This window comes from Nerophis lumbriciformis, linkage group LG08, assembly GCF_033978685.3.
Source record: "Nerophis lumbriciformis linkage group LG08, RoL_Nlum_v2.1, whole genome shotgun sequence".
In the NCBI taxonomy this organism is placed as follows: Eukaryota; Metazoa; Chordata; class Actinopteri; order Syngnathiformes; family Syngnathidae; genus Nerophis; species Nerophis lumbriciformis.
The window spans coordinates 48,997,277-49,015,067 of NC_084555.2; the positions used below are offsets into that span (position 1 = coordinate 48,997,277).

The 17,791-nt window shown below is 35.0% G+C and overlaps 2 protein-coding genes across 5 annotated transcripts in view; one reads left to right on the forward strand and one right to left on the reverse strand.

The window, feature by feature from the left end:
* arsa (arylsulfatase A) overlaps positions 1–17,643 on the forward strand; it is a 61,018-nt gene extending 43,375 nt beyond the window's left edge. Inside the window, exon 9 of one of the 2 annotated variants that reach the window (XM_061969146.2) lies at positions 16,899–17,643. The gene's annotated coding sequence lies outside the window, so the exon portion shown is untranslated. Of the gene's footprint in view, positions 1–12,471; positions 12,604–16,898 lie in introns of those variants that run through there. The other variant, XM_061969148.2, reaches the window with a different exon arrangement.
* mapk8ip2 (mitogen-activated protein kinase 8 interacting protein 2) overlaps positions 12,748–17,791 on the reverse strand; it is a 61,682-nt gene continuing 56,638 nt past the window's right edge. For all 3 annotated transcript variants that reach the window (XM_061969143.2, XM_061969144.2, XM_061969145.2), the window contains 3 exons: positions 17,047–17,117; positions 16,880–16,978; positions 12,748–12,894 (listed from right to left, as the gene is read on the reverse strand). In XM_061969143.2, coding sequence (XP_061825127.1) covers positions 12,822–12,894; positions 16,880–16,978; positions 17,047–17,117 — 243 coding nt within the window. In that variant the 3' untranslated portion in view covers positions 12,748–12,821. The remainder of the gene's footprint in view (positions 12,895–16,879; positions 16,979–17,046; positions 17,118–17,791) is intronic.

The following is a 17,791-nucleotide window of genomic DNA, read 5'->3' on the forward strand; positions in this document are numbered from 1 at the left end:
GTTCTATTCTCTGTCACTATTTTTCGAACCATGCAACCCTCTCTGATGATGCATTGCTGTGTGGCACGCACAAAATTGCTTTCATCAAATGCACTAGATGGCAGTATTGTCCTGTTTAAGAGTGTCACAACATTGCTGTTTACGGCAGACGAACTGCTTTACGGTAGACGAAAAACGTGACTGCTGTTGTTGTGTGTTGTTGCCGCGCTGGGAGGACGTTAATGAAACTGCCTAACAATAAACCCACATAAGAAACCAAGAACTCGCCCTCCATCATTCTACAGTTATAACGTGATTGGGCAGGTATGCTGTTTAAATTGTGGGTTAATACTCAAATAAAATATTTGTTATTATGGACCTGAGTCCTGCCTGAATTTCGGGAGATTTTCGGGAGAAAATTTGTCCCGGGAGGTTTTCGGGAGAGGCGCTGAATTTCGGGAGTCTCCCGGAAAATCCGGGAGGGTTGGCAAGTATGTATATAAGGCGCACCGCATTATAAGGCGCATAGAGTAGACGCTACAGTAGAGGCTGGGGTTACGTTATGCATCCATTAGATGGAGCTGCGCTAAAGGGAATGTCAACAAAACAAATAGTGATTGTACTGACACTTCTACTTGCTGCTCTCTGTTCAACAACCCACTGTTCCACTTTGTCCTCCAACTGTAGCCATCTCGCTTTGTTCCCTCGGAAACTCTGTTTAGTCTTCTTTACTTGGCGCAGGTCATCATGTTGCTTCCTCCACTTTGATTCGTTAATGTTCAATTCTCTCGCTGCTGCTCTTTTCCCGTGTTCTACTGCGTGACTGATCGCCTTGAGTTTAAACTCTGCGTCGTAAGCGTGTCTCTTAATAGGAGCCATTTTTGGGTCTTTACATAAAGTTTAGGTCTCGCAACTACGGGACTTCATTTTACCCCATAGAAAAATAAGTTATTCTTCTACGGCAGTGGTTCTTAAAGGGGAACATTATCACCAGACCTATGTAAGCGTCAATATATACCTTGATGTTGCAGAAAAAAGACCATATATTTTTTTAACCGATTTCCGAACTCTAAATGGGTGAATTTTGGCGAATTAAACGCCTTTCTAATATTCACTCTCGGAGCGTTGTGACGTCACATCGGGAAGCAATCCACCATTTTCTCAAACACCGAGTCAAATCAGCTCTGTTATTTTCCGTTTTTTTCGACTGTTTTCCGTACCTTGGAGACATCATGCCTCGTCGGTGTGTTGTCGGAGGGTGTAACAACACGAACAGGGACGGATTCAAGTTGCACCAGTGGCCCAAAGATGCCAAAGTGGCAAGAAATTGGACGTTTGTTCCGCACACTTTACTGACGAAAGCTATGCTACGACAGAGATGGCAAGAATGTGTGGATATCCTGCGACACTCAAAGCAGATGCATTTCCAACGATAAAGTCAAAGAAATCTGCCGCCAGACCCCCATTGTACCTGCCGGAGTGTGTGAGCAATTCAGGGACAAAGGACCTCGGTAGCACGGCAAGCAATGGCGGCAGTTTGTTCCCGCAGACGAGCGAGCTAAACCCCCTGGATGTCTTGGCTCACACCGTCCCTTATGCCACCGAAGATGATCAAGAGAAGAATATCGACCCTAGCTTCCCTGGCCTGCTGACATCAACTCCAAAACTGGACAGATCAGCTTTCAGGAAAAGAGAGCGGATGAGGGTATGTCTACAGAATATATTCATTGATGAAAATTGGGCTGTCTGCACTCTCAAAGTGCATGTTGTTGCCAAATGTATTTCATATGCTGTAAACCTAGTTCATAGTTGTTAGTTTCCTTTAATGCCAAACAAACACATACCAATCGTTGGTTAGAAGGCGATCGCCCAATTCGTCCTCGCTTTCTCCCGTGTCGCTGGCTGTCGTGTCGTTTTCGTCGGTTTCGCTTGCATACGGTTCAAACCGATATGGCTCAATAGCTTCAGTTTCTTCTTCAATTTCGTTTTCGCTACCTGCCTCCACACTACAACCATCCGTTTCAATACATGCGTAATCTGTCGAATCGCTTAAGCCGCTGAAATCCGAGTCTAAATCCGAGCTAATGTCGCTATAGCTTGCTGTTCTATGCGCCATGTTTGTTTGTGTTGGCTTCACTATGTGACGTCACAGGAAAATGGACGGGTGTTTATAACGATGGTTAAAATCAGGCACTTTGAAGCTTTTTTTAGGGATATTGCGTGATGGGTAAAATTTAAAAAAAAAACTTCGAAAAATAAAATAAGCCACTGGGAACTGATTTTCAATGGTTTTAACCCTTCTGAAAGTGTGATAATGTTCCCCTTTAACCTTGTTGGAGGTACCGAACCCCACCAGTTTCATATGCGCATTCACCGAACCCTTCTTTAGTGAAAAATAAAATGTTTTTGTTTTTTTTCAAATTCAAGACAAAGTTATATGTTTTTGGTAACACTTTAGTATGGGGAACATATTCTAAGTAACAAAGACTTAATTTAGAGTTATTTGGTTAGAGAAGGGGTCGGCAACCCGCGGCTCCGGAGCCGCATGCGGCTCTTTGATCACTCTGATGCGGCTCAGCTCAGAAAACTCCCGGAATTAATAATCACCTCTTTTCACCCTTACAATTATAATAAGGGCGTGCCATGATGGTACAGCATTTGGCGCCCTATACAATCTGCATTAACAGCGTGCCAGCCTAACCCCTTGTTATACAACATGCATCTTCTACTTACACACGTACGTGACAGCAAGGCATACTTGGTCAACATCCACACAGGTTACACTGACGGTGTCCATATAAAACAACTTTAACACTCTTGCTAATGATGCGCCACACTTTGAACCAAAACCAAACAAGAATGACAAACACATTTCGGGAGAACATCTGCACTTTAACACAACATAAACACAACAGAACAAATACCCAAAATCCCATGCAGCCCTGACTCTTCCGGGCTACATTATACAGCCCTGCTACCACCAAACCCCCCGTCGGTTGAGGTGGGCGGGGTTTGGTAGCGGGTGTATAATGTAGCCCGGAAGAGATAGGGCTGCATGGGATTCTGGGTATTTGTCCTGTTGTGTTTATGTTGTGTTACGGTGCAGATGTTCTCCCGAAATGTGCTTGTCATTCTTATTTGGTGTGGGTTCACAGTGTGGCGCATTATTAGTAAGAGTGTTAAAGTTTTTTTTTTTAATACCGCCACCGTCAGTGTAACCTGTGTGGTTGTTGACCAAGTATGCCTTGCTGTCACCTGCGTGAGCATGCGGAAGCCCCATACAACGTGTAACTGATCAGGCACGCTGGTTGTAGTGGGCGCTATATGCTGTACCATCACGGCACGCATGACGCTGACAAGCGCCATTCACATAAAACTTGCGTGCCGCACCAGCATTCAAATTCCATATCCAGGTGTGGGCAGCGTGTCTGAGACCCCTGGTTTATACATAGCACAAAGCAAAAAAAAAACTTTGTATGCAGTGTTATTTCATTTTAAATTTCAAAAAATTTTCGTGGCTCCCATTGTTTTCTATAATTTGTGAAACTGGTCAAAATGGCTCTTTGACTGGTAAAGGTTGCCGACCCCTGGGTTAGGGCCAGGGTTAGAGGGTTAGGGTTATAATAAGGCCATGCCGAATAAGGCATTAACAGCAGGCCCGGCCGACCTGTCTGACAAGCCTGTAAATGTGTGTTGGTCATGTATGATGTCTCTTTGTTATTTGTGTTTCGTGATGTTTAATGTCTATTGTTCAAATGTACGGCAGTGAAAATGAATTTCCCCAACAGGGACCAATATATCTAAATCTAATAAGTACTTAATAATGACTAGTTAAGAGCCAATATGTTACTAATTTGCATGTTAATAAGCAACTAATTAATGGTGATACTAAAGTGTTACCATGTTTTATTACTAGTGCTTAAAATGAACCGTGCATGAACATCACCTTGTTCAAAGAACAAAACCAACACGGTGCATAAACTCACAACAAATTACACACCTGCAAATCAGTCTGACTTCTGCTGTTGCCGTATCCGTAATACACCGATAGGGAGAAGTTTTTATTTACACAATGAGTCGGGTGTGTTTTTGACCTCCGCCGAACCCCTGAGCCCGACTCACCGAACCCCTAGGGTTCCATCGAACCCAGGTTAAGAACCACTGGTCTACGGTAAGCAGCCGCGGACTTCATTTTCCCCGTAGAAGAAGACTACGGTAAGCAGCCGTAGAAGGGGGAAAATGAAGTCGGCGTAGTTACCGTAGTTGCGAGACCTGTTGTGGCTCAATATTGGTCCATATATAAGGCGCACCGGATTATAAGGCGCACTGTAAGCTTTTGAGGAAATTGGAGGTTTTTAGGTGCGCCTTATAGTACGGAAAATACGGTACTTGTTTTGTAAGAAAAAATAGGATAGGACTTTATTGTCATTGCACAAGTACAACGAAACTATGTTTTCAGCACAAACCCGTTCAAGATTAGACAAACAAACGGTGTACAGGGTTACAGAACAGGAACGCTGATGGGTCGCCAATGGCGCCCCGTAAAAGATAAGAAAAAGGTAAAACACTGGGGAAGAAGATGAGTTAAAATTAAAGCTGCAAGCAGCGTTGGTCGGGCCCACATATTTGGCAGGTGCTAGTCCTAAGTGTCCCAATACTTTTGTCCGGTGGTAGTCATACGTGTCCCAATACTTTTGTCTCGTGTACCTACCTTGTCTGCATTGTGTAGGCACGCTGGTGCTTCCTGCTTTTAAGCAGCCATCTTAAAAAAACAGCAGCGCAGCGGTTCTTTGAAGGGTCATAAAATCAAAACCGGAGCAGTTAGTAAAACGCTGTTCTGTTATTGTATACACAAGGGTTCAATCTCTCTCCTGTGTTAGTTTGAAGCCGAAACGACAAACGCGCTCAGAGGAGATAGTTTTTGAAGGAAGGTGACCGGTTTTTACAAAAATGTTGTTTTGAAGGGGGAATAGCAAACTTCCTGTAGATTTTTGCTGGGGGTTGTCAATTTATGAAATGTAGGTCTAAGTGAGACCTACATAGAGGTGTTTGTTTTATGTCTCTCCGACCTTCCCAGTCGGAGTTACAGGCAGTTTTGTCATTTTTTTCTTCCGAGGAGCAGTTTTTTCTCCGTTTTATTTTTAAAAATTGCTCTAGAGCGCAATTTTGAGATTTGGGGTTAGGTTTTTTTTATTAGATCGCAATTTGTGCCAGTCCTGATGTGTGTGTTCAGTTTGGTGAGTTTTGAAGCATGTTAAGAGGGTGAAAATACAGCTCAAAGAGGCAAAATTGACTGTTTTTAGTACTTTTTTGTCTTAAAGGGGGAATTGCCAACTTCCTGTTGATTTTTGCCCGAGAATGTACCATTAATGAAATTTAGGTCTAAGTCAGACCTACATAGAGGTTTTTGTTTCATGTCTCTCCGACCTTCCTAGTGGGAGTTACAGGCAGTCTAGTTTTTTTTTTTCCTAGGGAGTGCTAGAGCGCAATTTTGATTTTTGGGGTTTGGTTTTTTTATCAAACGGCAATTTTCGCCAGCCCTGATGTGTGCGTCAAATATGGTGAGTTTTGAAGCATGTTAAGTGGGTCAAATTACAGCTCAAAGAGGCGGCCGGTATAATAATAATAAAGAATAAAACCTTACAAATTCAATAGGTCCTTATGTCCCATTGCATAAGGACTCCCTTTGGGAGTCCTTATACAATGGGCCATGCGGGCCCTAAAAATACAATCTAGACTAGGCTCCTAAGGGGGCCTAGTCTGGAGTGGGGAAAAAACCTCCATGCAATGCACACATAAACACGTTACATTTAATCACGACAACTCGCAACAAAGGGGCGGGGAGTTGGGGCCCTGGAGGTCAACTGCTGCTATGAAGCGCTGCCAGCCGACCATCACCCCGAGGGGAAACAAGCGGTGGTGAAGGCGTGGGGGGTGATGATGTAATGTTCATAGACTGAGGCCGATCTGCATGCAAGCAAAAGTTGGACTCCAGGTGTCGTTGAGGAGGTTAGGGAGGTCAAAAGCGTCCATCATTGAGAAAAAAATAGTCAAATGAGAATGAAGACCACAGTCAAAGATTTAGGACATCAAGCATATATTTTATTTGAAGACCAAATTCATGACAAAGCAGATTGTTTTGATGTGAAGTGGACAAGATGGTGTACTGTGTTCCTCTAGAAGTAGACACTAATGTCCATAACAAACTTCCTCATGAATCCTACATGGAGCGAGGCCTCGGCAGCATTTGGTCACAGCCAACTAATCGTGTCCTAAAAATGCTGAAGCGTCTCTGCTCGCCCAATAAATGAGATAATAAGACAGCCAAATGAAATTATTGCATATTACATACACATGAATGGAGTTTCTTCTTTTTTGGGTTGACTTCTTTTCTTTTCTTTTCCAATCAATGCCATAATGGGGAGTTGAATAACAGACAGGAGAAAACAGCACTACTTTGGAGTGTCTAATGTGTATATACATGAGTACTTCTGCACACCTGAGGGCTGTGTGGGTTAAATACTCTTCTTACTGTACGTACACCGTATGCAAACAACCTTGGCCACACTACAAGCAGGAAAGAAACACTTCAAATCCAATCTAAACCTGCAGCTTCACTGCCAAGAAGTCAAAACAGTGGTTGGCGTGTGAATAGGAATATGGCTTTTCACCAGCACAAACATGACAAGTCGTCATCAAACTCCTCACTCCTATTTTCAAGTGTCCGTGTCACACCGGAAAGAAAAACTACTGATTGTACTGAAATCATAATTGAGAGAAGACATTTCTCATAATTGAACACAAATATAACAAGGCAAAGTTTCAATTAAGTTGTAGTTTTTTTCTAGAGAAAAATGTGTTTAAAAAAGGGTTTAAATATGTGGGAAAAAATGAGAAAGAAGTCCTCCAAACGTTATGACAATAAAGATTTTACATTTGGGGGCCAAGTTGTCAAATAACGAGGATTATGAGAGGAAAATTGACAAAGTTATAATATTACAAAACTAAAATACACGCCGTTAGAAATAAATGCGTAATAGTTTGAGAGTAAATTTGTACAAATAAATTGTAATCTGCAAAAAAAGTTCTATATTATTTGTAAGGAATGTGGTAATAATAAAAGTATTTTCACAGGGGGAAAAAAAGCCATCGTTTACCGTATTTTTCGGAGTATAAGTCGCACCGGCCGAAAATGCATAATAAAGAAGGAAAAAAACATATATAAGTCGCACTGGAGTATAAGTCGCATTTTTTGGGGAAATGTATTTGATAAAAGCCAACACCAAGAATAGACATTTGAAAGGCAATTTAAAATAAATAAAGAATAGTGAACAACAGGCTGAATAAGTGTACGTTATATGAGGCATAAATAAATCACCAATTTAACCCCAAATAGTCACCAATTTAACCCAAAATAGTCACCAATTTAATCCAATATAGTCACCAATTTAATCCAATATAGTCACCAATTTAATCCAATATAGTCACTAGTTTAACCCAATATAGTCAAAAATGTAATCCAATATAGTCACCAATTTAATCTAATATGGTCCCCAATTTAATCCAAAATAGTCACCAATTTAATCCAAAATAGTCACCAATTTAATCCAATACAGTCACCAATTTAATCCAAAATAGTCACCAATTTAATCCAAAATAGTCATCAATTTAATCCAATATAGTCACCAATTTAATCCAAAATAGTCACCAATTTAATCCAAAATAGTCACCAAATTAATCCAATATATTCACCAATTTAATCTAATATAGTCACCAATTTAATCTAATATAGTCACCAATTTAATCCAAAATAGTCACCAATTTAATATAATATAGTCACCAATTTAATCCAATATAGTCACCAATTTAATCCAAACTAGTCACCAATTTAATCCAAAATAGTCACCAATTTAGTCCAATATAATCACCAATTTAATCCAAAATAGTCACCAATTTAATCCAATATAGTCACCAATTTAATCCAAAATAGTCACCAATTTAATCCAATATAGTCACCAATTTAATCCAAAATAGTCACCAATTTAATCCAATATAGTCACCAATTTAATCCAATATAGTCACTAGTTTAACCCAATATAGTCAAAAATGTAATCCAATATAGTCACCAATTTAATCTAATATGGTCACCAATTTAATCCAATATAGTCCCCAATTTAATCCAAAATAGTCACCAATTTAATCCAAAATAGTCACCAATTTAATCCAATACAGTCACCAATTTAATCCAAAATAGTCACCAATTTAATCCAAAATAGTCACCAATTTAATCCAAAATAGTCATCAATTTAATCCAATATAGTCACCAATTTAATCCAAAATAGTCACCAATTTAATCCAAAATAGTCACCAAATTAATCCAATATATTCACCAATTTAATCTAATATAGTCACCAATTTAATACAAAATAGTCACCAATTTAATATAATATAGTCACCAATTTAATCCAATATAGTCACCAATTTAATCCAAAATAGTCACCAATTTAATCCAAAATAGTCACCAATTTAGTCCAATATAATCACCAATTTAATCCAATATAGTCACCAATTTAATCCAATATAGTCACCAATCAGCCAATCAGTGATCACGATACTGATCTAGTGGCCAATACTATTATAGTATTGTACATTTGGGGGCCAAGTTGTCAAATAACGAGGATTATGAGAGGAAAATTGACAAAGTTGTAATATTACAAAACTAAAATACACGCCGTTAGAAATAAATGCGTAATAGTTTGAGAGTAAATTTGTACAAATAAATTGTAATCTGCAAATAAAGTTCTATATTATTTGCAAGGAAAGTGGTAATAATAAAAGTATTTTCACCAGGGGAAAAAAGCCATCGTTTACCGTATTTTTCGGAGTATAAGTCGCACCGGCCGAAAATGCATAATAAAGAAGGAAAAAAACATATATAAGTCGCACTGGAGTATAAGTCGCATTTTTTGGGGAAATGTATTTGATAAAAGCCAACACCAAGAATAGACATTTGAAAGGCAATTTAAAATAAATAAAGAATAGTGAACAACAGGCTGAATAAGTGTACGTTATATGTGGCATAAATAAATCACCAATTTAACCCAAAATAGTCACCAATTTAACCCAAAATAGTCACCAATTTAATCCAATATAGTCACCAATTTAATCCAATATAGTCACCAATTTAATCCAATATAGTCACTAGTTTAACCCAATATAGTCAAAAATGTAATCCAATATAGTCACCAATTTAATCTAATATGGTCCCCAATTTAATCCAAAATAGTCACCAATTTAATCCAAAATAGTCACCAATTTAATCCAATACAGTCACCAATTTAATCCAAAATAGTCACCAATTTAATCCAAAATAGTCATCAATTTAATCCAATATAGTCACCAATTTAATCCAAAATAGTCACCAATTTAATCCAAAATAGTCACCAAATTAATCCAATATATTCACCAATTTAATCTAATATAGTCACCAATTTAATCTAATATAGTCACCAATTTAATCCAAAATAGTCACCAATTTAATATAATATAGTCACCAATTTAATCCAATATAGTCACCAATTTAATCCAAACTAGTCACCAATTTAATCCAAAATAGTCACCAATTTAGTCCAATATAATCACCAATTTAATCCAAAATAGTCACCAATTTAATCCAATATAGTCACCAATTTAATCCAAAATAGTCACCAATTTAATCCAATATAGTCACCAATTTAATCCAATATAGTCACCAATTTAATCCAAAATAGTCACCAATTTAATCCAATATAGTCACCAATTTAATCCAATATAGTCACTAGTTTAACCCAATATAGTCAAAAATGTAATCCAATATAGTCACCAATTTAATCTAATATGGTCACCAATTTAATCCAATATAGTCCCCAATTTAATCCAAAATAGTCACCAATTTAATCCAAAATAGTCACCAATTTAATCCAATACAGTCACCAATTTAATCCAAAATAGTCACCAATTTAATCCAAAATAGTCACCAATTTAATCCAAAATAGTCATTAATTTAATCCAATATAGTCACCAATTTAATCCAAAATAGTCACCAATTTAATCCAAAATAGTCACCAAATTAATCCAATATATTCACCAATTTAATCTAATATAGTCACCAATTTAATACAAAATAGTCACCAATTTAATATAATATAGTCACCAATTTAATCCAATATAGTCACCAATTTAATCCAAAATAGTCACCAATTTAATCCAAAATAGTCACCAATTTAGTCCAATATAATCACCAATTTAATCCAATATAGTCACCAATTTAATCCAATATAGTCACCAATCAGCCAATCAGTGATCACGATACTGATCTAGTGGCCAATACTATTATAGTATTGTACATTTGGGGGCCAAGTTGTCAAATAACGAGGATTATGAGAGGAAAATTGACAAAGTTGTAATATTACAAAACTAAAATACACGCCGTTAGAAATAAATGTGTAATAGTTTGAGAGTAAATTTGTACAAATAAATTGTAATCTGCAAATAAAGTTCTATATTATTTGCAAGGAAAGTGGTAATAATAAAAGTATTTTCACCGGGGGAAAAAAGCCATCGTTTACCGTATTTTTCTGAGTATAAGTCGCTCCGGAGTATAAGTCGCACCGGCCGAAAATGCATAATAAAGAAGGAAAAAAACATATTTAAGTCGCATTTTTGGGGGAAATGTATTTGATAAAAGCCAACACCAAGAATAGACATTTGAAAGGCAATTTAAAATAAATAAAGAATAGTGAACAACAGGCTGAATAAGTGTACGTTATATGAGGCATAAATAACCAACTGGTATGTTAACGTAACATATTATGGTAAGAGTCATTCAAATAACTATAACATATAGAACATGCTATACATTTACCAAACAATCTGTCACTCCTAATCGCTAAATCCCATGAAATCTTATACGTCTAGTTTCTTACGTGAATGAGATAAATAATATTATTTGATATTTTACGCTAATGTGTTAATAATTTCACACATAAGTCGCTCCTGAGTATAAGTCGCACCCCCGGCCAAACTATGAAAAAAAACTGCGACTTATAGCCCGAAAAATACGGTAAATACAAGAATACAAGTGTAATAATATGAGAAAAATAATAGTTTCTTCGGTAAGAAAAATAATATTGACACAATAGGAAAATAAAATTTTGATTTTTCCTCAAAGTTGAAAGATTTTTGAGAATATTAGAAAGTCCTCAAGAAAAAAAACCTATGAACAGAATAGTTTTGTATTATTACAAGAATTATTTGACCAATTATACAAAAATAAATAACATGGTAATATTATGAAAGCACATTAACAATGTCATGTGTTGAAAGTATTCATTTTACCAGGTACAAGTCAAAGAAAAAGTTAGTCGTGTTGTAAGAATAACAACATTTGAAGAGAAAAAAAGTATAACCTCGAAATTTGAGGAGAAAAAAGTGATTGCTTTATGGTTTAACAAATATTTCATTGTATTTAAAGATTCAAGAAAATAATATTTTGATTATACTGCAACAATAAAGACAAAAATAGAAGTATTTAATTTGAGGAATATATGTTATACAGTAATATTAAGTCAGAATTTCACTTTATAAAATACATTTTAATTTAATATAACAACAACAAGTCGAAATGCCTCAATAATTAGGTTGTGTTTTTTCGAGAGGAAATAAATAAAAAAATTTAATCTGTGAAAAAAAGTAATAAGAAAAATGTTGTCCAATGAATTGTGGTCTTCTGAGAATATAGTTTCCTTTTCATTTTGGTAGAAAAGTAAATAAATAAATGAAATTTAAAAAAAATAAAAATATATATATATATATATATATATATTATATATATATATATATATATATATATATAGTATATTTTTTGTAGGGAAAGTCGTAATAGCAAAAGAAAGAAAGCTATAATTTACCAAAACAATAAGAACAAAAATTAAATGGAAGAATAAAAGTGTAATGGTATGGAGAGAAAAAAAGTGTCTAGGAAAAAAATACATTACCAAGATTAGAGAATAAAATCAAGATTTTCTGTCAATAAAGTTGAAATATTTAGATAATATTTAGAAAAGTAAAAAATAATTTTACAAGAAAAAAGGACTACTACCATAATAGTTTAAGTATATAATATTACGAGGGTAAAGTGAGATTTTTTTTCAAGGAAAAAAAAGGAGACCTTTTGAGAATAACGTGATAATATTATGAAAGTGCTTTCGTAACGTTTTTTTCAAGAAAAACAGGCAGTTGTGTTGTGTAATTTGCAGAGAAAAAAGGGAAGAAAGTCGTAATTTTAGGAGAATAAAGTGATAGTTATAATCCTAACAGAAGGTGATTTACACAAATATTTAATAATATTACCTAATTCATATTTAAAGACACATGAAGTGCTGCATTCTAAAGAGTGAGAATGTTGGCATTCATGGTTACTAAAACAAATCAATCATATTTTTTTCTTTTTAGTGTGACTGGAACATTGTAAGGTAGAGTTATTGGAGCGTCCTGTCGCCATGAAGTAGACCAAGTAAAGCAGCAGCTGCTGTGATTCCTACATCTACACTATCTACACCATCAGCCAGCAGCCCAACACTTACTAGGTCTGGCCATGCATCTTCGCTATCAGTCATCAGTAGGAGGTCAGGAGAAATGAAACAGGTGCTCCTAGAAAACAAGAAGGTCTAAGGAAAGATGAGCGTGTCCACTGAGATGGACATTCGGTGAATTGTCCAGTCTCGGAGGGACTGAAGGAGAATGGAGAGCACACCCGTTTGCAGCGCCCTCTGGTGGCCAGGTGCATGCGAGGCATGGCGTCCTTACTCCAGGTAGATGTCCTCAGTGGGGCAGGCGTACTCCAGATGTTCCTGGTAGTATTCCTGGAAGGCCCGTCTACAGAAAGACATGACCGGGACTCATTTCCTGTTGCTATCAGCAGCGTATTATTACAATATTTCTTATTCTTCAACACAAATATGTTCACATTGCTTCCAATAAAATAGAAATACAGAAAAACCTCTTCATGACCTTCTAAATATGTTTTTCAACATGGTGAGAGTCCTCTAGACGTGAAAAACACCCTTGGTCACCTAGACACTCTTTTAGTCCAATATAGTCACCAATTTAGTCCAATATAGTCACCAATTTAATCCAAAATAGTCACCAATTTAATCCAAAATAGTCACCAATTCAATCCAAAATAGTCACCAATTTAATCCAATATAGTCACCAATATAATCCAAAATATTCACCAATTTAACCCAAAATAGTCACCAATTTAATCCAATATAGTCACCAATTTAATCCAAAATAGTCACCAATTTATTCCAAAATAGTCACCAATTTAATCCAATATAGTCACCAATTTAATCCAAAATAGTCACCAATTTAATCCAAAACAGTCACCAAGTTAATCCAATATAGTCACCAATTCAATCTAATATAGTCACCAATTTAATCCAAAATAGTCACCAATTTAATCCAATATAGTCATCAATTTAATCCAATACAGTCACCAATTTAATCCAAAATAGTCACCAATTTAATCCAAAATAGTCACCAATTTAATCCAATATAGTCACCAATTTAATCCAAAATAGTCACCAATTTAATCCAATATAGTCACCAATTTAATCCAAAATAGTCACCAATTTAATCCAATATAGTCACCAATTTAATCCAAAATAGTCACCAATTTAATCCAATATAGTCACCAATTTAATCCAAAATAGTCACCAATTTAATCCAAAATAGTCACCAATTTAATATAAAATAGTCACCAATTTAATCCAAAATAGTCACCAATTTAATCCAATATAGTCACCAATTTAATCCAAAATAGTCACCAATTTAATCCAATATAGTCACCAATTTAATCCAAAATGGTCACCAATTTAATCCAATATAGTCACCAATTTAATCCAAAATAGTCACCAATATAATCCAATACAGTCACCAATTTAATCCAAAATAGTCACCAATTTAATCCAATATAGTCACCAATTTAATCCAATACAGTCACCATCCAAAATAGTCACCAATTTAATCCAATATAGTCACCAATTTAATCCAAAATAGTCACCAATTTAATCCAAAATAGTCACCAAATTAATCCAATATAGTCACAAATTTAATCTAATATAGTCACTAATTTAATCCAAAATAGTCACCAATTTAATCCAATATAGTCATCAATTTAATCCAAAATAGTCACCAATTTAATCCAATATAGTCACCAATTTAATCCAAAATAGTCACCAATTTAATCCAATATAGTCACCAATTTAATCCAAAATAGTCACCAATTTAATCCAATGTAGTCACCAATTTAATCCAAAATAGTCACCAATTTAATCCAATACAGTCACCAATTTAATCCAAAACAGTCACCAAGTTAATCCAATATAGTCACCAATTCAATCTAATATAGTCACCAATTTAATCCAAAATAGTCACCAATTTAATCCAAAATAGTCACCAATTTAATCCAATATAGTCACCAATTTAATCCAATACAGTCACCAATTTAATCCAAAATAGTCACCAATTTAATCCAAAAATGTCACCAATTTAATCCAATATAGTCACCAATTTAATCCAAAATAGTCACCAATTTAATCCAATATAGTCACCAATTTAATCCAAAATAGTCACCAATTTAATCCAATATAGTCACCAATTTAATCCAAAATAGTCACCAATTTAATCCAATATAGTCACCAATTTAATCCAAAATAGTCACCAATTTAATCCAAAATAGTCACCAATTTAATCCAAAATAGTCACCAATTTAATATAAAATAGTCACCAATTTAATCCAAAATAGTCACCAATTTAATCCAATATAGTCACCAATTTAATCCAAAATAGTCACCAATTTAATCCAATATAGTCACCAATTTAATCCAAAATGGTCACCAATTTAATCCAATATAGTCACCAATATAATCCAATACAGTCACCAATTTAATCCAAAATAGTCACCAATTTAATCCAATATAGTCACCAATTTAATCCAATACAGTCACCATCCAATATAGTCACCAATTTAATCCAATACAGTCACCAATTTAATCCAATATAGTCACCAATTTAATCCAAAATAGTCACCAATTTAATCCAATATAGTCACCAATTTAATCCAAAATAGTCACCAATTTAATCCAAAATAGTCACCAAATTAATCCAATATAGTCACAAATTTAATCTAATATAGTCACTAATTTAATCCAAAATAGTCACCAATTTAATCCAATATAGTCATCAATTTAATCCAAAATAGTCACCAATTTAATCCAATACAGTCACCAATTTAATCCAAAATAGTCACCAATTTAATCAAAAATAGTCACCAATTTAATCCAAAATAGTCACCAAGTTAATCCAATATAGTCACCAATTTAGTCCAAAATAGTCACCAATTTAGTCCAATATAGTCACCAATTTAATCCAAAATAGTCACCAATTTAATCCAATATAGTCACCAATTTAATCCAAAATAGTCACCAATTTAATCCAATATAGTCACCAATTTAATCCAATATAGTCACCAATTTAATCCAAAATGGTCACCAATTTAATCCAATATAGTCACCAATTTAATCCAAAATAGTCACCAATATAATCCAATACAATCACCAATTTAATCCAAAATAGTCACCAATTTAATCCAATATAGTCACCAATTTAATCCAATACAGTCACCAATTTAATAGTCACCAATTTAATCCAATATAGTCACCAATTTAATCCAATACAGTCACCAATTTAATCCAATATAGTCACCAATTTAATCCAAAATAGTCACCAATTTAATCCAATATAGTCACCAATTTAATCCAAAATAGTCACCAATTTAATCCAAAATAGTCACCAAATTAATCCAATATAGTCACAAATTTAATCTAATATAGTCACTAATTTAATCCAAAATAGTCACCAATTTAATCCAATATAGTCATCAATTTAATCCAAAATAGTCACCAATTTAATCCAATACAGTCACCAATGTAATCCAAAATAGTCACCAATTTAATCAAAAATAGTCACCAATTTAATCCAAAATAGTCACCAAGTTAATCCAATATAGTCACCAATTTAGTCCAAAATAGTCACCAATTTAGTCCAATATAGTCACCAATTTAGTCCAAAATAGTCACCAATTTAGTCCAATATAGTCACCAATTTAATCCAAAATAGTCACCAATTTAATCCAAAATAGTCACCAAATTAATCCAATATAGTCACAAATTTAATCTAATATAGTCACTAATTTAATCCAAAATAGTCACCAATTTAATCCAATATAGTCATCAATTTAATCCAAAATAGTCACCAATTTAATCCAATACAGTCACCAATTTAATCCAAAATAGTCACCAATTTAATCAAAAATAGTCACCAATTTAATCCAAAATAGTCACCAAGTTAATCCAATATAGTCACCAATTTAGTCCAAAATAGTCACCAATTTAGTCCAAAATAGTCACCAATTTAGTCCAATATAGTCACCAATTTAATCCAAAATAGTCACCAATTTAATCCAATATAGTCACCAATTTAATCCAAAATAGTCATCAATTTAATCCAATATAGTCACCAATTTAATCCAATATAGTCACCAATCAGTGATCACGATACTGATGTAGTGACCAATACTATTATAGTATTGATGTTTTTACTTTATTTAACCATGTGACCAATACTATTATAGTATTGATGTTTTTACTTTATTTAGTCATGTGACCAATACTATAACTTGTGTAAAAACAGCACATTGGCTCGCACTGCTCAAATAATTATTGTAACTTTTAGCTCACTGCTGGAATAAGTCTTGTGGCTGACTGGCTAGCACTGCTCCAAGGCGTGTAGGACTCACCCAACACTCTCTGCTACAGGTCTCATGGACTCCTGGGACACGAAGACGTGGCAAGCGAACCTGCTCAGCATGGGATGCTTGGTGATGAAGCCAAAGTAGCTGAGGAGGAACAGATGGAGAACAATGTCAAAGCAAGTCCACCTGAGGGCAGAAGGTATGTGGAGTACCAGTTGTTCTTTGGATGGCAGCCGCAGAAGGAGATGTTCTTCATTTGGAAGAAGTGACTACATCGGTCAAACTGACGGTGGAGACAAGGAACAGGATTAACTCCTACATGAAATCAGACTAAACATTGGAAGAAAGTGACTTCAAGGAACAGGATTAACTCCTACTAAATATTCATACTGGTGTAGTTGGTACTAACTCCACAAGATGGCAGTAGCTGACCACAATACAAATGGCACATTTTCAAATTGTCAAAAGTAGTCCCAGACATGATAAAAGTAGAAATCATTCATTATGAAAAGGACTTGGTTGGATGCTCACTATGAGGTTGAACATGTTCTGGTCGTGGTGTTAGTTTATTTGGACCATGCGTAGTTAGAAAACATGTTGCTCGTTTCTCGTTACAACAAGTACGAAAAGGAGTAGGAAGAAGCAGAATTGATTGAACCCTTTCTCCGTTCCACAGCAATTGCAAACACGTTTGTTTGTTCACTTCCACACTTGGTCACCTCGACACTCTTTTAGTCCAATATAGTCACCAATTGAATCCAATATAGTCACAATTTAATCCAATATAGTCACCAATTTAATCCAAAATGGTCACCAATTTAATCCAAAATAGTCACCAATTTATTCCAAAATAGTCACCAATTTAATCCAATATAGTCACCAATTTAATCCAAAATAGTCACCAATTTAATCCAAAATAGTCACCAAGTTAATCCAATATAGTCACCAATTTAATCT